At 38.8% G+C, this 14892-nt stretch overlaps 2 protein-coding genes across 4 annotated transcripts in view; both read right to left on the reverse strand.

The window, feature by feature from the left end:
- The window catches only part of LOC129107014 (A-kinase anchor protein 7-like), a 43908-nt gene extending 41707 nt beyond the window's left edge, over nucleotides 1-2201 (reverse strand). The window contains 1 exon segment of the mRNA XM_054618343.1: nucleotides 1643-2201. Coding sequence (XP_054474318.1) covers nucleotides 1643-1847 — 205 coding nt within the window. The 5' untranslated portion in view covers nucleotides 1848-2201.
- A 1759-nt stretch (nucleotides 2202-3960) lies between these two features.
- On the reverse strand, nucleotides 3961-9555 carry LOC129107312 (uncharacterized). 3 transcript variants are annotated; one of them, XM_054618769.1, is made up of 11 exons: nucleotides 9343-9555; nucleotides 9161-9229; nucleotides 8640-8761; nucleotides 8155-8215; nucleotides 6914-7105; nucleotides 6662-6766; nucleotides 6190-6288; nucleotides 5936-5989; nucleotides 5771-5842; nucleotides 4964-5161; nucleotides 3961-4778 (listed from the first exon to the last, which is right to left on the reverse strand). In XM_054618769.1, the coding sequence occupies exons 2-11, from the start codon at nucleotides 9219-9221 to the stop codon at nucleotides 4417-4419; spliced, it is 1326 nt and encodes a 441-aa protein (XP_054474744.1). In that variant the 5' UTR covers nucleotides 9222-9229; nucleotides 9343-9555; the 3' UTR covers nucleotides 3961-4416. The 3 variants fall into 3 exon arrangements, with proteins under 3 accessions (XP_054474744.1, XP_054474743.1, XP_054474745.1); XM_054618768.1 differs by lacking the exon at nucleotides 9343-9555 and having other exon boundaries at nucleotides 9161-9315; XM_054618770.1 differs by lacking the exons at nucleotides 6190-6288; nucleotides 9343-9555 and having other exon boundaries at nucleotides 9161-9315.
- Between the last annotated feature and the right edge of the window lie 5337 nt (nucleotides 9556-14892).

The raw sequence follows: 14892 nt of genomic DNA on the forward strand, positions 1-14892 counted from the left end.
CTCTGTCGCTCTCCCAGAGGTTTCTTCCTTTTTTCTCCCTGTTAAAGGGGTTTTTTAGGGGAGTTTTTCCTGTGCCGATGTGAGGGAAGGACAGAGGATGTGAGGATCTAAGGACAGAGGATGTGAGGATCTAAGGACAGAGGATGTGAGGGTCTAAGGACAGAGGATGTGAGGGTCTAAGGACAGAGGATGTGAGGATTTGAGGGTCTAAGGACAGAGGATGTGAGGATGTAAGGACAGAGGATGTGAGGATCTAAGGACAGAGGATGTGAGGATCTAAGGACAGAGGATGTGAGGATCTAAGGACAGAGGATGTGAGGATCTAAGGACAGAGGATGTGAGGGTCTAAGGACAGAGGATGTGAGGATCTAAGGACAGAGGATGTGAGGATGTGAGGGTCTAAGGACAGAGGATGTGAGGATCTAAGGACAGAGGATGTGAGGGTCTAAGGACAGAGGATGTGAGGATCTAAGGACAAGGACAGAGGGTGTGAGGGTCTAAGGACAGAGGATGTGAGGGTCTAAGGACAGAGGATGTGAGGGTCTAAGGACAGAGGATGTGAGGATCTAAGGACAGAGGATGTGAGGGTCTAAGGACAGAGGATGTGAGGGTCTAAGGACAGAGGATGTGAGGATCTAAGGACAGAGGATGAGGATCTAAGGACAGAGGATGTGAGGGACAGAGGATGTGAGGATGTGAGGGTCTAAGGACAGAGGATGTGAGGATGTGAGGATCTAAGGACAGAGGATGTGAGGATCCAAGGACAGAGGATGTGAGGATCTAAGGACAGAGGATGTGAGGATCTAAGGACAGAGGATGTGAGGATCTAAGGACAGAGGATGTGAGGGTCTAAGGACAGAGGATGTGAGGATGTAAGGGTCTAAGGACAGAGGATGTGAGGATCTAAGGACAGAGGATGTGAGGATCTAAGGACAGAGGATGCGAGGATCTAAGGACAGAGGATGTGAGGGTCTAAGGACAGAGGATGTGAGGATCTAAGGACAGAGGATGTAAGGGTCTAAGGACAGAGGATGCGAGGATCTAAGGACAGAGGATGTGAGGATCTAAGGACAGAGGATGTGAGGATGTGAGGGTCTAAGGACAGAGGATGTGAGGATGTAAGGACAGAGGATGTGAGGATCTAAGGACAGAGGATGTGAGGATCTAAGGACAGAGGATGTGAGGGTCTAAGGACAGAGGATGTGAGGATGTAAGGGTCTAAGGACAGAGGATGTGAGGGTCTAAGGACAGAGGATGTGAGGATCTAAGGACAGAGGATGTGAGGATCTAAGGACAGAGGATGTGAGGATGTGAGGATCTAAGGACAGAGGATGTGAGGATCTAAGGACAGAGGATGTGAGGGTCTAAGGACAGAGGATGTGAGGATCTAAGGACAGAGGATGTGAGGATCTAAGGACAGAGGATGTGAGGATCTAAGGACAGAGGATGTGAGGATCTAAGGACAGAGGATGTCGCATGTGTACAGATTGTAAAGCCCTCTGAGGCAAATGTATAATTTGTGATTCTGGGCGATACAAAATAAACTGAATTGAATTGCGTTGTTGTTGTTTTTCAGCGTGCCCAGTCAAATAGTTCAACAGGTGCTGAACACAATTCCAAGCAAACCCAGTCAGCGTCTCACCCGGCACCGTGGAGGCTCCTGCGTCTCGTTGGACCTCCATGGTGACAGCATCCACCAGACCTGGATTCATCTTCTTCATCTCCTTATCTTCTGCCCCACCTTCCTGTCTAATCACACCACCACCTCCACCTTCCTCCTCCTCCTCATCATCATCACCTGAGGCCAGTGTTGTCTCTTTGCCATAGGAGATGCTGGCTGGCTGCATGTCAACACTCTGAAATCAGGTGTGCTGATGACGTCACAACGTCGACCGGAAGTGATGGGAGGCAGCCTCAGAGTTTGTAGTTCACTGATGGTCAAAGCAGCTCTGTGGACACAAAACTGTTTTTTAGTGCACGTGGGTAGAATCGGTTCTCACAACAACAGTGTGACGTACAACCCACGTGGTTGAGCTAACAGGCTAACAGGTAGCTGAATGCTGTGCAGCCAATCAGCGACAAGAACCAGAAGTCTTTTTTTTGAGGAACTTGTGGTCGCTTTGTTGGTGCAGAAAGCTCGAATAAACAAAGAAATAACGCAGATTAATTAACTCCACAGCATGCACCAACTTGTAATGCCGACTGGAAGCACAGTTTGTAAACAATGTCCAACTTCCGGCCTGGTTTTTCAGAGCAAAATAGATTTTCTCTTTCCAAAATAAAAGCATAGGGCTCTTTTACATAGTGAGCATAATAATAATAATAATAATAATAATAATAATAATAATAATAATAATAATAATAATAATAATAATAACTTTATTTATATAGCAACCTTTTAAAAACAAGATTTATGAAGTGCTTCGACAGACAAACCAACAAGGCATTAAAACAGTGCAATAGAAGAAACATTAAGAACAATTGTTAGGATAAAACTAAACTAAGAAACAAAATGAAATAATACTACTACTACTACTACTACTATACTAATAATAATAATAATAATAACTTTATTTATATAGCAACCTTTTAAAAACAAGATTTATGAAGTGCTTGAAGACAAGGCAGCAAAACAGTGCAATAGAAGAAACATTAAGAACAATCGTTAGGATAAAACTAAGGGGGTATGATTTAAATTTTGTTTCATATTTATTCTCATTGTTATCAACCCAAGATCTTCCTTGTTGCCAGTGTTTTGGTACTTTTTGTAAAAAGAAAAAAAAACAAGTTTAATGAAATCTTAAGTAAAGAGGTAAAAAATGAAACACCAAAGTATGGTTTACATTTTGTACTACCTTGTCATTTGCAAGTGCCTTCATTATTTCAAGTGTTGATTGTAGAAAGAAATGTTATGTGATTTTTTAACTTGAAGAATTCAATTAAGTTGTGGCGTCTAAAAATGTAACCCATTTGGTTGGACTCAAATATTGTAACACAAAACATTCAGCTGTAATTAGATTAGATTAAGATATTCCTTTATTGGTCCCCATGTGACCCTCAAGTACAGAGAAACAAATTAAGATCATAAATGAAAGATATTATACAATAAAATGAAATAAAAATAAAATAGAACTATAAGACAGCAAATTAGCACTGCATATAAAATATTCAGTACCAGTCAAAAGTTTGGGCACACCTTCTCATTCAATGTTTTTTCTTTGTGTCCAAACTTTTGACTGGTACTGTATATGACAGCAATAAAAATAAAATAGAACTATAAGACAGCAAATTAGCACTGCATATAAAATATAGTCCGTTAAAACATTATCTGTATTTTAGACGTTTTGGAGCTGAGTAAGAGATACCAATGTGCACAGGCATACAGAACAACACTGTCATTTTGTCATTTGAAATTGATTGGTCTGCATGCCACTGTGTGAGTTGAAACGTGCAGTTTTAAGTAATTTATTATAAAATCATACATCCAGACTATTGTTACACGTTGTACGTCGAAAAGATCAGAGGGCTCATGCTATTTATTCATAACTACAATGCTATCAAAAAAAAGACAGATGACTATATCATTACACACATAATTGCATTGTATTGATAATATAAGGTATATCCATCATTATACACTTTCAACAACTAGATTTTGTTATAAGTGAGCACAATTGCACATTCATGCTTTGAGGCAAACATTACATTACATTACATTTAGCAGACGCTTTTATCCAAAGTGACTTACAAGCAGTAGTATATTACATATCATTACATATCATTCACCCATTCACACACTGATGACAGGCTACCATTGCCACCATCAGACTCTAACTAACATTCATACATGTCCACACCGGCTACCATGCAACTTGGTTAAGTGTCTTGCAAGGACACATCAGAAAGCCAGGTATTGAACCCCCGACCCTCTGATTGGAGAACTATTCATAATAGAAACATTATGTTTACATTTATTCTTCATTTTTGCATTACTTGTTAAGTATCAAATCGAGAACTGATTAGTGGACATTTCATAATAGGAAATTATAAGATAAGATTATAAGATAAGTCCAATGATCAGCAGCAGCTCAAATACCCAATAAAACATTTTGTTCTTAAATCTAATAAATCTGACTGATAATTTAGCGTTTATTAATTGGCAAAACACAAGTTACCTGATGAAGCTTCAGAAATTCAACAGCAGAAAATTTGCAGGGAACTCTTTGTTTAGCAATAGATACCTGCGATTACCAAGAAGACGATTATCATTAGACTACAATCAGTAGCTGAGCTGATTTTACCAAGGAGGAAAGAATAATGTTTTCAGCAATACTTAAATGGTCTAAATGAATCAATTTTGTCAGTTTTATTTTTGCTTTTGATGCAAACCATTACAAACCAACACTGCTAACACTGCTACTTATTATTCCCCCCAAACATATTTGAAAAATATCTATTTCCCACTTTAGAACCCCTGTGGTTACCGTCACCTCTAGAAGAACTACGACCAGTCACACCCGTTGCGGCACCCACACCCTGGGCATTTCCACTAGTATCTTTACTCCTCGGGAAGAAGCTCTCCTGTAATTTGTTTGCTATCTCAGTGACAGCAGCATTATTTTCTTCACACTTCAGTAATCCCGTCGTCTCATGGTAGAAAACGTTGACGTGCAACACAACTTTAGCATCATCATGCCATGTTCTAAAAGATGGTGTGCACTTGACCCCATGTGCGTGGTGCATCAACACCAGAATGATAGGTTTATCACCTGAGGACACTGAAAGAAAGAGAAGGGAGAATGAGAGTTAGCAAGATATTCTCTTTTACCAACACATCAATATGTTGAAGACAAAACTTTGATTATTTAAGTCAGGATTCAATTAAAGAAAAAAGCCAAATTGTGAACAAATTATAAGCAATTTCCATTTCAATATTAAAATACTAAAGAAATCCTTCCCTTACCTTTAAAATCTGTCAGGGCTGCCTCAACATCTGACGCGATGCGTGAACTGATCGGACAGAAGACAAAAGTGATCTTGTTATCCCAATTATCTTCACAAAGCCGGAACTGATTCGCAACTTGTTTCTTCACTTTATCCATCAGCACCAGGTGTTGTTCAAAGGTTTTTCCACTGACAACCATCTTGTACGTCAGTGTGGCTATAGAAAGAAAAAAAGAGTTCTGCATGTGACACAGATTTATACATTTACAAGAACAGTAGAATAGAATTATTCTTAAAAAAACATTTTGACGGGTAGTTCAGAAAAACCTGAAAAAAAAACGATAAAGCTTTAAAACGATCGATTTATGTTAATTGTGTCAGTTCGGATACATTCTGTTTCAAAGAAACAGTGTTAATGTCTCATAAGAACACTTATCATGCCCTTGAAATAGACTGAGAACAGTCTTTCTGCTTTTCAGTACTGTAGAACAAATAAAAAATCAAAGGGTAATTTGGGGGAAAACATGGTTCCGATAGTATTTTCCCCTTTTTTTCTATGTTGAAATAGAAGAAAAACATTGTTTAAGGAAAGAAGAAAAACGTAAGTATAAAAGGTAATTTACCAACCTCTGACATTGCAAAGGTCAGAAGTCAGATATTACACCCAAACAAAAACCCCACTGTGGGCTTTGTGTATCATTCAATCCCTGGATTAAATTATTCATTATTTTAGTATCATAAGGCTAATAATGAATTTAAAATCAGTTGTAGACATGAACTAACATGAGATTCATGAGAAAATCTGTGAAGAGGAAGAAATATTTACATTTTGTTCCTTGTGAATGGCCTTCAGTGGGGCCAGTAGAGAGCACCATTTGACCATTGGCCTCTGAGGTACCTGAACATAGCAAAGAGTCAGTAACACAAAATACAAAAATGTACTTACTGGCTCCAAAATATATGTGAGAGTGTGGAAAAGAGGGAGATTCACCTTGTGCTCCACTGTGGAGCTTCACTGGAGAACTGCTGGCTGAAGGACTTGGACCTGGATAAACATCAAAAAAAAAAAAAAAAAAAAAAAAAAAGCTTTAAAATGATCGATTTATGTTAATTGTGTCAGTTCGGATACATTCTGTTTAAAAAAACAGTGTTAATGTCTCATAAGAACACTTATCATGCCCTTGAAATAGACTGAGAACAGTCTTTCTGCTTTTCAGTACTGTAGAACAAGGAAGAAATATTTACATTTTGTTCCTTGTGAATGGCCTTCAGTGGGGCCAGGAGAGAGCACCATTTGACCACCGGCCTCTGAAGTATCTGAAGAGCTCAAACTTGGTAAATACGCTGTTAGGAAATCATCATAATGCAATTACTGACTGCAAAAATAAAAATGAACCATACTAACTTAACACCTATATGTAGTAGGACGGACAGATGTTTACCCTGCAACCAGAAGGCCACAATCTGTGATGAGATATATTAAACTCAAGGTTCACTGACTAATCAACTGTGCAATATTAACAACCATCCAGTCCAATTATATCATATTTAGTTTTTGTTGTTTTTCTACTCTGGTGTTTGGGAACACGACAACTTTTGTCCAAAGGGACCGTCAAAAAACAAAGGTAATGAAATTTCCTTGTCAGAACTATATGATAAAAGCATATGTGGGATATGTTTGAAAGCAGCCGGGGAAAAAAACAAGAGAAAATCTTACACCATAAAGTTTGAAGGGTTGATTGACTTTCTTGTTCTTGTGGATGGCCACCAGTTGGGCCGATTTGAGGCAATTTTGGTCCGAAAGCATCTGAGGTACATGAACCTAGCAAAAAGTGAGTAACATAAAATGGCATTATTACTTACTGACTCCAAATCCTTAAGTATATATTTCAAAAATCAACGTCACATTTGAATCTCAAACATTACTCATTAAAAATTAGAGTGTGAAGTGGAAAAGCGGGAGATCCACCTTGTGCTTCTTTTTGTAAGCCATAAGGTTGCCCCTCCATGTTGGCTGATTCCTGGTCTGGCGGATTTTTGCTGAATTCTTCCAGAAAGCCGACGTGAGTGTCAATGAATTTCTGGACATTTTTCACTTCGGCCTGTATGTCCTTCAGGATACGGAGGTAATCAACCAAGACCCCATTGTTGGTGAGAGCAGCTGGAGAGAGAGAATCAAGTTGTGTGTGTTAGAACCTGGAAAACAACCTGGAAGCTTCTTCTTCTGCCAAGGATTTGCGTCTGTTTTTTAATACGCAGTATTTTAAAAATAGCAGGTAGTCACAGTGAGAAGAATGTTGATGCATGAAGATGAATCGATAATCGCTTTATAATCGCATCGTAACCCTCTGAAACCGAATCGAACCGTGAGGTGCCTAGAGATTCCCACCCCTAGTGACCATTTAGCCAAACCAGTCAGCAACCTCCAGTTCTGTCGAGTGAAGCCGATGTGGAAGTGTCTTAAAATGTGCATTATCTCTACTGACTAGCAGGGGGCGGCTCCTCCTGGTGCAAAACGAAGTCCGATTGGAAGTCTATGAGAAAATGACCCGACTTCTCACTTGATTTATCACCTCAGTAAACATTGTGAACACGAGTTTATGGTCTCAATCGCTATTTTAAAGGCTTCTTCAATACGGCATGGTGTTCATTTAGTAAATTACGCTGCCTTTAAGAGTAAAATAGACAATAAAGCAAAGTCTGCTTTAAGAAGGTCTTACTGTCATTGACAGGTCGCTGCCCCTAACAGAGCCGTATCCGGCGTCACAACGTACCTCCTCCGCATTCTAAAAATGGTAACTTCCGTTCATCGGATGCAAAAAAGCCAACATGGCGACAGTCGAAATCGCTGAACTCTATTTCAAGCCAACAACACACAGATAATCTACGAAGGAAGGAGTAAGCATCTTTAGAAAACACTGACTTTCTCTTCGGCATGACAGCTAACTGAAGGCCTATCGAGAGATTCTGTCAAAAAGAGCTGCAATGCTCCCTAGCAACAGCCTTGAAAACACCACATTGATTGATTGGCGCACATGCAGACAAATCAGGGTTGAAAAATGGCCCAATTTGGTCGAACTATCCAGGAATAATTGGGACATTTGGTCCCTGTACAATATTAACAAGGTTACATATATTGCCTCCACTATCATGGTCCAAACAAACAAAATAGCTGTTAAATGTGAAAGTGAAAGAACTGCTAGTACATACCCCTGAAAGATTCATGTGGGATGAAATCCTTTAGGTTTTTTAGGAGCACTTCAACCGGTTTCTGAAACAAAAATATTATATTACACTCGACTTGTATAAATTACATTACATTACAGTCATTTAGCAGACGCTTTTATCCAAAGCGACTTACAATCAGTAGTATATTACATATCATTACACATCATTCACCCATTCACACACTGATGACAGGCTACCATGCAAGGTGCCACCATCAGACTCTAACTAACATTCATGCAACATCCAGTCCACACCGATGGCAAGCCTTCAGGAGCAACTTGGGGTTAAGTGTCTTGCCCAAGGACACATCGACTGCCGAAGCCGGGTATCGAACCACCGACCCTCTGATTGGAGAACTACCTTGCTCTCCACTACACCACAGCCGCCCCATAAATCCTAGTGACTAGTTTCTATTTGTGTTATTCATCTTTATCTAACTCCTTCTCCAATCACACTTGTCAGCTCACCTGTTTGTGGATTATGTCGAAAATGGTCCTTCTTCGTTTGAAGTTCTTCGATTCGGGAAACAGCTCATGCAGATCTTCTCGAGTCAGCGTCTGGATCTCTGCGTCGGTTTTCAAGTCCTCACCTGCGACAACAGGTGAGGATTTGGTTAAGTGTTGGGAACATTTGGTGGGTTCCCACTCTTTTCTAGATACCACTTTACAGGACACTGAACTGGGAACCCTGGTTTTGGTTTAGAATCAGTTAACATCATTTTAGATAGTAGTTATTTATGTTTACAGCACCAGTAGGCCCTTTTTTCCCCACAGCATCCATTTTGTCATGTCATTGCAGGATAAGTGCATTCATAACATTTTATTATGGCCCTGTTCCATTTAGGTGGGCCAGGGCCCTGATATTGTACATGCTGGCTCACTGATACGACTTTGACATACTAAATAGAATGGGACCATTATTATTATTATTATTATTATTATTATTATTATTATTATTATTATATTATCTAAAAAAAATGTTCACTTACCTTTCAACACATCAGCTGCTTGTTTGTCGATGCGCGTTATTTCCTTCAGTAAAAGTGACATGACCTCACCTGTAGGAAAAGCAGGAAAAAGGCACATTCATCACATGGATTCCACTTTCTATTCTGCAGATGTCTTTTCTGTTGTTGGTCTGAAAAGCTTTGTGGAAGATTGTGATACGAACCTGCTGTGGTGACGAATTAAAGCGAAAGTAAAGAGAATAGAAGAGCTGCGAGGAAAGAGAGAGAGAGAGAGAGAGAGAGAGAGACCTCTAAACTGGTCGGATCACACCAAAGAGTATTGACTCAGATAATGTGGTCAATTTGAGTTAGTTGTCAATCATTTAACAAATAATAAAGAGAAGTCTATCTAGTAGTTCGTCGACATGCCGGTCATCGTTGGCAGCGAAGAGAAAGTGAAACTTTAAGAGAGGAAATTCTTCTTCTTTGATTTTAAAGTGGGGGATTGAAAATGTTACATTACCGCCACTTACTGGATTTAAACTGAAATGTCCACTCACTGGATACAGAATAATTCCACAGCATGTTCATGTTAATAGAAGAGCCAGCAGGGAGCAGCACTGCACTGCTGAATAACCAGCCTGCAAAACCCCAACCTGCTCAGATAATTCATTTTTTCATTCATTTGAGCTTCAGCTACATTTACTTTCATTTTTACATCTATCTATCTATCTATCTATCTATCTATCTATCTATCTATCTATCTATCTATCTATCTATCTATCTATCTATCTATCTATCTATCTATACATATATCTATCTATCTATCTATCTATCTATCTATCTATCTATCTATCTATCTATCTATCTATCTATCTATCTATACATACATATATCTATCTATCTATCTATCTATCTATACATACATATATCTATCTATCTATCTATCTATCAACTATCAGACAATAAATACTATCTATCTATCTATCTATCTATTACACATTATTATACCTTTATTATACCTACATGGGGACAATAAATGTTGCAAGCTCAACTACACAGACACAGACAATAAATACACATACTATACAACTACACAGACAATAAATACACATACTATACAACTACACAGACAATAAATACACATACTATACAACTACACAGACAGACAATAAATACACATACTATACAACAAAATAAAGATAGAAAGATAGAACAGGAATAAAAATGTACAGTATATCCACAGGGGCGCCTGGTCAGCATGATGACAGACTGTGGTCTCCTATCTATCTATCTATCTATCTATCTATCTATCTATCTATCTATCTATCTATCTATCTATCTATCTATCTATCTATCTGTTTGCAGGTTTGGAGAGCTACGTTCTCACCAGAAGCCTTGGGCCCCTCAGAGGGAGTGACACTAACAACACGGTAGTTCAGTTTGGCCTCAGACATTTTTTGTATTGTCACCCATAGTGTGGAGAGCTGAATAAATAACAAAAAGCAAAGACGCAAAGGCCGCTGTGTGTGTTTGTCCGTTGCGTCCAATGTCACTCTCCAGTTTGTCTGCAGGTGTTGGAAGCCGAGTCTCGTCTCGGAGCAGACACTGCTGGCAGACACTGACAGGAGGTGAAGGGTTTTTCTCTGCCGGCTCCTGGTGGCTCTGCTTAGTCTCCTTCATGTATGACATGTGGAATAAAAGACAGTTTTGTGCAAATCTGACTGTGTAACATAGCTCTCTGCGTGTAATGACATGCAAGTTAGTTGGAGGCAGTGAAAAGGTGCGACTGCTACAGACGGTTTTGATATGAGGTTCAGGGGCATCTTTAAACAGAACACACACATTAGTCTCGTCTGCAATGTGTGCGGATGAAGGATTGTGACATTTTCACTCTTTTCGGCTTTAATAAATGAATAAATAAAAAGTTACATCACCAACTGTTTGTTCAGTGGCATTCGTGTTACAAACAGTGGCCAGAAGATGGTAATCAGATATCAGAAGTCCATCTGTGTGTGATTCAGAAAGTGAAGGAATCTTAATAGAGAAGTTTCAGAGCATGATTTGGCCTCCAGCCGGATTTTCTAGATGGAGCCAGCTCTGCAGTGCATCAGCAGATCTGAGGACGGAGCCAACAGTTAACACAAACAGATGTCTCGGTCATACTTTCTGATCTCATTTATGACTATCAAGATTATATCAAACATGTTTCATTCTGAGTAAGAGGCTAAGGATTTATTTATGGTACATTTTTCAAAACAAAATGTCCTTCACAATAAAAGCATCCAGAACAAATTATCAGGATAGTTCATGCAAGTTACAAGATTTAACATAACAAAGATGACTTCAAACAAAAAGAGAACAGACTGAATTTTGACAGATTTTTTTTTTTTATAAATGCATTTGAATAAGATGATCTAACAGTGAGAGGAAAACATTTATGATAATATTGTGCTTTTCCAAACCCAAGTTACAAATTGCTTCACACAAGGTAACAAATTACAATCAACAAATGATAAAATCATGAGTCAAAACAGACAAAACCAAATCCAGTAATGAAAAATAAACACAATTGGGGCAAATAAAAACAAAAACTCAAATACAATAAGGATAAGCTCCCTGATGAAAATCTGTTTTAAGTGGAGTGGAGAAAATAGTTAAGCCTGGCTTCTACAAATAAAGATGTCTGCCTGAGAACCTCAGACCTCTTACAGAACAGACGTGAATGGTTTTCTAACAGGTCAGAAATAAGAGTGAGGCCTTGAGGAGTTTTCAAAAGTGTTGATTACTGTTTTCCAATGAGAGCAGCTAGCAGCACTAGTACCAAAAGTTGCTAAATCTTGTAAGAAATTACAAGATTTTATTAATCTTGTAAGAAATTCACCAAATTATTATTATGAATGTACACAATGAGCAGGCAGGCAGGTAGGACTCATTACAGTCCTGCCACAGCCACAGATACCGGATTTTTCTTCATTCATTGTTCGCTGTCAGGATGTTTTGACAATTTCAACAAAAATATCATCAACATTTTTGGAGATTATTACCCATCCTGACTTTAAAGCCAATTCTAAATCATACTGGAGGCTTAAACTGGAGTGATGTGGTCACAGGTTAAGAATAGATTTTTGAGTTAAAAGGTGGGTCCAATATTCAAAGTATGAGGAGATACAACCTTGTCAAATGGTCTCCGTGTCTTTAAAACTTCAGCTTGAGCAGATTAAAAAAAAAAAATTCTAAGATGATAAAAACACTATTGAACAAGCATGGGTACGCTGTTCAAAACAATCAGACAAAACAACAAGTTGTGATGCAAAGACAGCAATTTTACAATTAAGGCACAACAATTAGTAAATGTACTCATGGGCTTCACCGTTTAGTGCCTGATTAACATAATCAAGACTCCTATTGGGTCAAATCCTCCATGACTCCTGTGAGGTGACACAAACTGGAATATCCGTCTTCTTCTTGGATCACTCTTTGTTTGTTCAGTTAATATCATATCCTCCGCCTGCTCCATCTTCTATTCTACTGCGCAGAGTTGATTGTGAATGCTGCCACACAAAAAGTAAATACAAAGCAAATAGACACCGGCAGAAGTGTTTGTGCATGAGCTTAGAATCAGACTGTTGTTTAGTTTGGATTGAGTCATGATAGCAAGATTATGTTATACATTGTGAAGTCCTTTGTGTGCACTTCAGTTACTTTACACAACAGCAGGGAAGTGAAAACAGCAGCGTGGAGGCAAATAATGTAACAGGTGTGGGCGGTTTTCTGTGGCAGTCGCAGATAAAGCCATTTGGCAACGCCACCTGAGACGACAAAGTGGAGGAGACAAATGTTTATCTAATAATATTCCTTCATGGAGATGGAATCGAGTTGCAAGACAGCAGAACAACAGGAACTGAAGGGATAGAAGATAAAATGCAATATTGAGCCCAGGAATTCTGTTTAATTGTTATTTACTGAAAAAAAATCCATATAATTTGGTAAATAAAACTCCAGCAGCCAAAGAAATACAAAACAAAATCTGTGTTTTATGAATAACTTTTCCATTCTCTAAAGTTATGCAATTAAGGGATTACCTTGCAATTTCACCACACAGCATGCCACAAAAGACAAATCTATCCAGCAACAATGACAGAAAACAGAAGAGGTAGAAGAAGAAGAAGAAGAAGAAGAAGAAGAAGAAGAAGAAGAAGAAGAAAAAGAAGAAGAAGAAGAAGAAGAAGAAAAGAAGAAGAAGAAGAAGAAGAAGAAAAAGAGGAAGAAGAAGAAGTATAAGAAGAAGCAGCAGAAGAAGAAGCAGAAGAAGTAGTAGAAGAAGAAGAAGAAGAAGATGAAGAAGAAGAAGCAGTAGAAGAAGAAGAAGAAGTAGAAGAAGAAGAAGAAGAAGAAGATGAAGAAGAAGAAGCAGTAGAAGAAGAAGAAGAAGAAGAAGAAGAAGAAGAAGAAGAAGAAGAAGAAGAAGAAGAAGAAGAAGAAGAAGAAGAAGAAGAAGAAGAAGAAGAAGAAGAAGAAGAAGACACACTCATGCATTTGGATCCTTTGATATGAACTGCAGTGAGATAAGGAGAGATGAGACGCAGCTGTAAAAACAGGGAAGCAATGATGCAACTTCACGCTCCTTCACACCGAGTCTCATCTTTCCCTCTTAACACGCTCAATTATCGCAAAATGTGATTTTCTCTCGCCGAGGCACAGGCAACATGTTAGATTAAAAGTCAGGGCTTTGTCGACTCAAATTCCTGCACACACACACACACACACACACACACACACACACACACACACACACACACACACACACACACACACACACACACACACACACACACACACACACACACACTCTCTTGCTCACAGTCACAGACATTGCCCCTCAGTTATTATGCATTCATAAATCTAAAGATTGTGACAGGAATTAATCTAAAACGATGGTGAGTGTAAGTCACCGGATGCAAATATGACAGCTTTATTAGAAAACTAGATTGCTTGAATTTGTCTGAATTAATGTGACACTTTTTTTGATTAAATAGCAACTGCCTCCCGTCACTTACTGAGTCGAGGCTGAACGGGGAGGTGGATTAGGCAACAGCAGAGCAACACTGGTGGCTCATTGTCACTCTGTTCACACGGCGAAACACAATACAGTAATACCTTTTAATTATGTTCAATTATTCATTCGGTCTCTTATTCAAATAATTAAATATATCTGTGGAGAGTGCTTTGAGCTACATGCTAACACCACTGATCAGAGGATCGCTAAAGGATTCCTTACATGAGTTATCATAAGATAAAAGATTTGCAACATAAATCACTTCAATTTTGAATAATTCATGGAGTTGAAATTTCACAATAAAAGCCTGCTGACAGTTTACGGATGCTTTGTGATGTTTTTAAATACAATTCTTCTACATGAAATACGTCAAACTTTAGCTGTGCCTGCGGTATTTATCATACTTTTTCTCTCATCTGGCTCTTTCTCATGCTTTTCCATCGTTCCCTCTGATGCTCGCTCATCTTGCAGCATCCGCTCACCTTCTCTCATGAGGAAAGCCTCTTTTTTCTCTCTTGATTGAAGTCACCAAAGGAGTAAGGACAGGACAGAGAGTTAAAAAGCCTTCAGTCTTATACCTGTCAGGGCCATTTTCTCTCTTTTACAAGTAAACCACCCTGAACACAATCCCCTTATCCAAATATCTCTCTCTCTCTCTCTCTCTCTCTCTCTCTCTCTCTCTCTCTCTCTCTCTCTCTCTCTCTCTCTCAATCCA

Source organism: Anoplopoma fimbria, chromosome 18 (genome assembly GCF_027596085.1).
Source record: "Anoplopoma fimbria isolate UVic2021 breed Golden Eagle Sablefish chromosome 18, Afim_UVic_2022, whole genome shotgun sequence".
Classification (NCBI taxonomy): Eukaryota; Metazoa; Chordata; class Actinopteri; order Perciformes; family Anoplopomatidae; genus Anoplopoma; species Anoplopoma fimbria.